Source organism: Penaeus monodon, chromosome 22, assembly GCF_015228065.2.
Source record: "Penaeus monodon isolate SGIC_2016 chromosome 22, NSTDA_Pmon_1, whole genome shotgun sequence".
Classification (NCBI taxonomy): Eukaryota; Metazoa; Arthropoda; class Malacostraca; order Decapoda; family Penaeidae; genus Penaeus; species Penaeus monodon.
Genome location: NC_051407.1, coordinates 3,506,891 through 3,508,681, shown reverse-complemented (window position 1 = coordinate 3,508,681; position 1,791 = coordinate 3,506,891). Strand labels below are relative to the sequence as shown.

At 36.9% G+C, this 1,791-nt stretch overlaps 1 protein-coding gene across 2 annotated transcripts in view; it reads left to right on the top strand.

Moving 5' to 3' along the window:
* The window catches only part of LOC119586832 (26S proteasome non-ATPase regulatory subunit 14), a 7,662-nt gene that overhangs the window by 4,489 nt on the left and 1,382 nt on the right, over nt 1-1,791 (top strand). For both annotated transcript variants that reach the window (XM_037935561.1, XM_037935560.1), the window contains exons 2-5: nt 25-123; nt 370-519; nt 991-1,207; nt 1,636-1,748. In XM_037935561.1, the coding sequence (XP_037791489.1) occupies nt 31-123; nt 370-519; nt 991-1,207; nt 1,636-1,748 (573 nt within the window). In that variant the 5' untranslated portion in view covers nt 25-30. The remainder of the gene's footprint in view (nt 1-24; nt 124-369; nt 520-990; nt 1,208-1,635; nt 1,749-1,791) is intronic.

Genomic DNA, 1,791 nt, shown 5'->3' with positions numbered 1-1,791 from the left:
AATAATCTTTTTTTTTTTCTGCAGTAAAACATGGACCGTCTTCTGCGCTTGGGAGGAGGCCTACCAGCCCTTGGCCAGGGACCTCCACCCAATGATGCTCCTGTTCCCGACACTGCTGAACAAGTAAGTTGACACACTATTTAAAGAAGGTATCCTGTACTTGTACATTATATATTTAGGTTACGTGAGAAATAGTGTCTTTTTTACTAGGCAAAGCAAAACCTGAATAATGACATTAGAGTCTTAGAATATCATGAAAAGGAATATGTGTTCATTCTATGTACAGATAGGTTTTCTGTATTCAAACAAATGATTTTTAATAGGATAATTAAAGATTACTTTAACCATAAGTGCTTTTCCTATCTGCAGGTTTACATATCGTCACTAGCATTATTGAAGATGTTGAAGCATGGCAGAGCTGGAGTCCCCATGGAAGTGATGGGGCTGATGCTGGGAGAGTTTGTGGACGACTACACCGTCCGAGTTATTGACGTATTCGCTATGCCACAGAGTGGAACTGTGAGTGAATTGTTTATGGTTACATTCAGTCTGTATACTCAAGCTGTGAACTGTATAGTGAAGGTTATTAGCCAAGAATAATTAAGAATTAAAAATGTTAAGAAATTACATTGATTAATGGGATTTTTTTGTATCAACAATGCGGTCGTATGTAGATGTAGGCAACTATTAATTTTGTTTAAAATATTGAGAATTCTAGGCTAGTTAGAATATGGCAGTTAGCAAGCACACAACAGATTGCCTTCAGATCACTACATTATACATAGTAAAAACTTATAAATACTACATTGTTTTATATTCCTCTATATTTAGGAATACAAAATAGGAAAGTTTTTAATGTTTAAGAAGAATTACAGGTTCTGGTTTAGAATCTGTAAAAGCCAGAGAATACATATGGTTAACTGTATGACATGGGGACATTATAATTATCACAATGTTGACTTTAGGTAATTCTTCCTCTTTTTCTTTCAGGGAGTATCAGTAGAGGCTGTAGACCCAGTGTTCCAGGCCAAGATGTTGGATATGCTAAAGCAAGTTGGCCGGCCAGAGATGGTGGTCGGCTGGTACCACTCTCATCCAGGATTTGGTTGCTGGCTCTCGGGGGTCGATATCAACACCCAGCAGAGTTTTGAGGCTCTGTCAGAGAGAGCCGTAGCTGTTGTGGTTGATCCAATCCAGTCTGTTAAAGGTGCGTAGTTTGACTCACTCAGAGGCTGGTTGTTTTAATTCCTATATTTGTTTTCAGATAGAATTTGTTGTCACACTGTGATAAGTGTAAATTGTGAAATACGTTTGTTTAAAAAGTCTTGCTGACGCACATAGATCCTCAATATTATCTCAACATTCTTGTAACATAATTTTGATGTTGATAATGTTAAAATGAAGTGTTTAGAAAATTATCAGAATATTTGGAAATATACACCCCCTTTTCTTTTAATCTTCAATCTAAGAGTATTTATAGACAGGTCTTTATGGCCCCCATTCTTACTGGAACCCATTTTTAGCTTACTGATAGAGCAGGACATGATTATAAGTTAGTGATGTATTCTTGCTCTTGCCATTTCTTTTTACTTTTTCCTAACCTTTTTCTTTTCTTTTTTTTTCCCCCTACCCCAGGTAAAGTAGTGATTGATGCCTTCAGATTAATTAACCCCAACATGATGGTTCTTGGGCAGGAGCCTAGACAGACCACTTCTAATCTTGGACATCTTCAAAAACCATCCATTCAGGTAATTTCAGGTTTTAGCTGGTTTAGTTATAGGTGTCTAACAT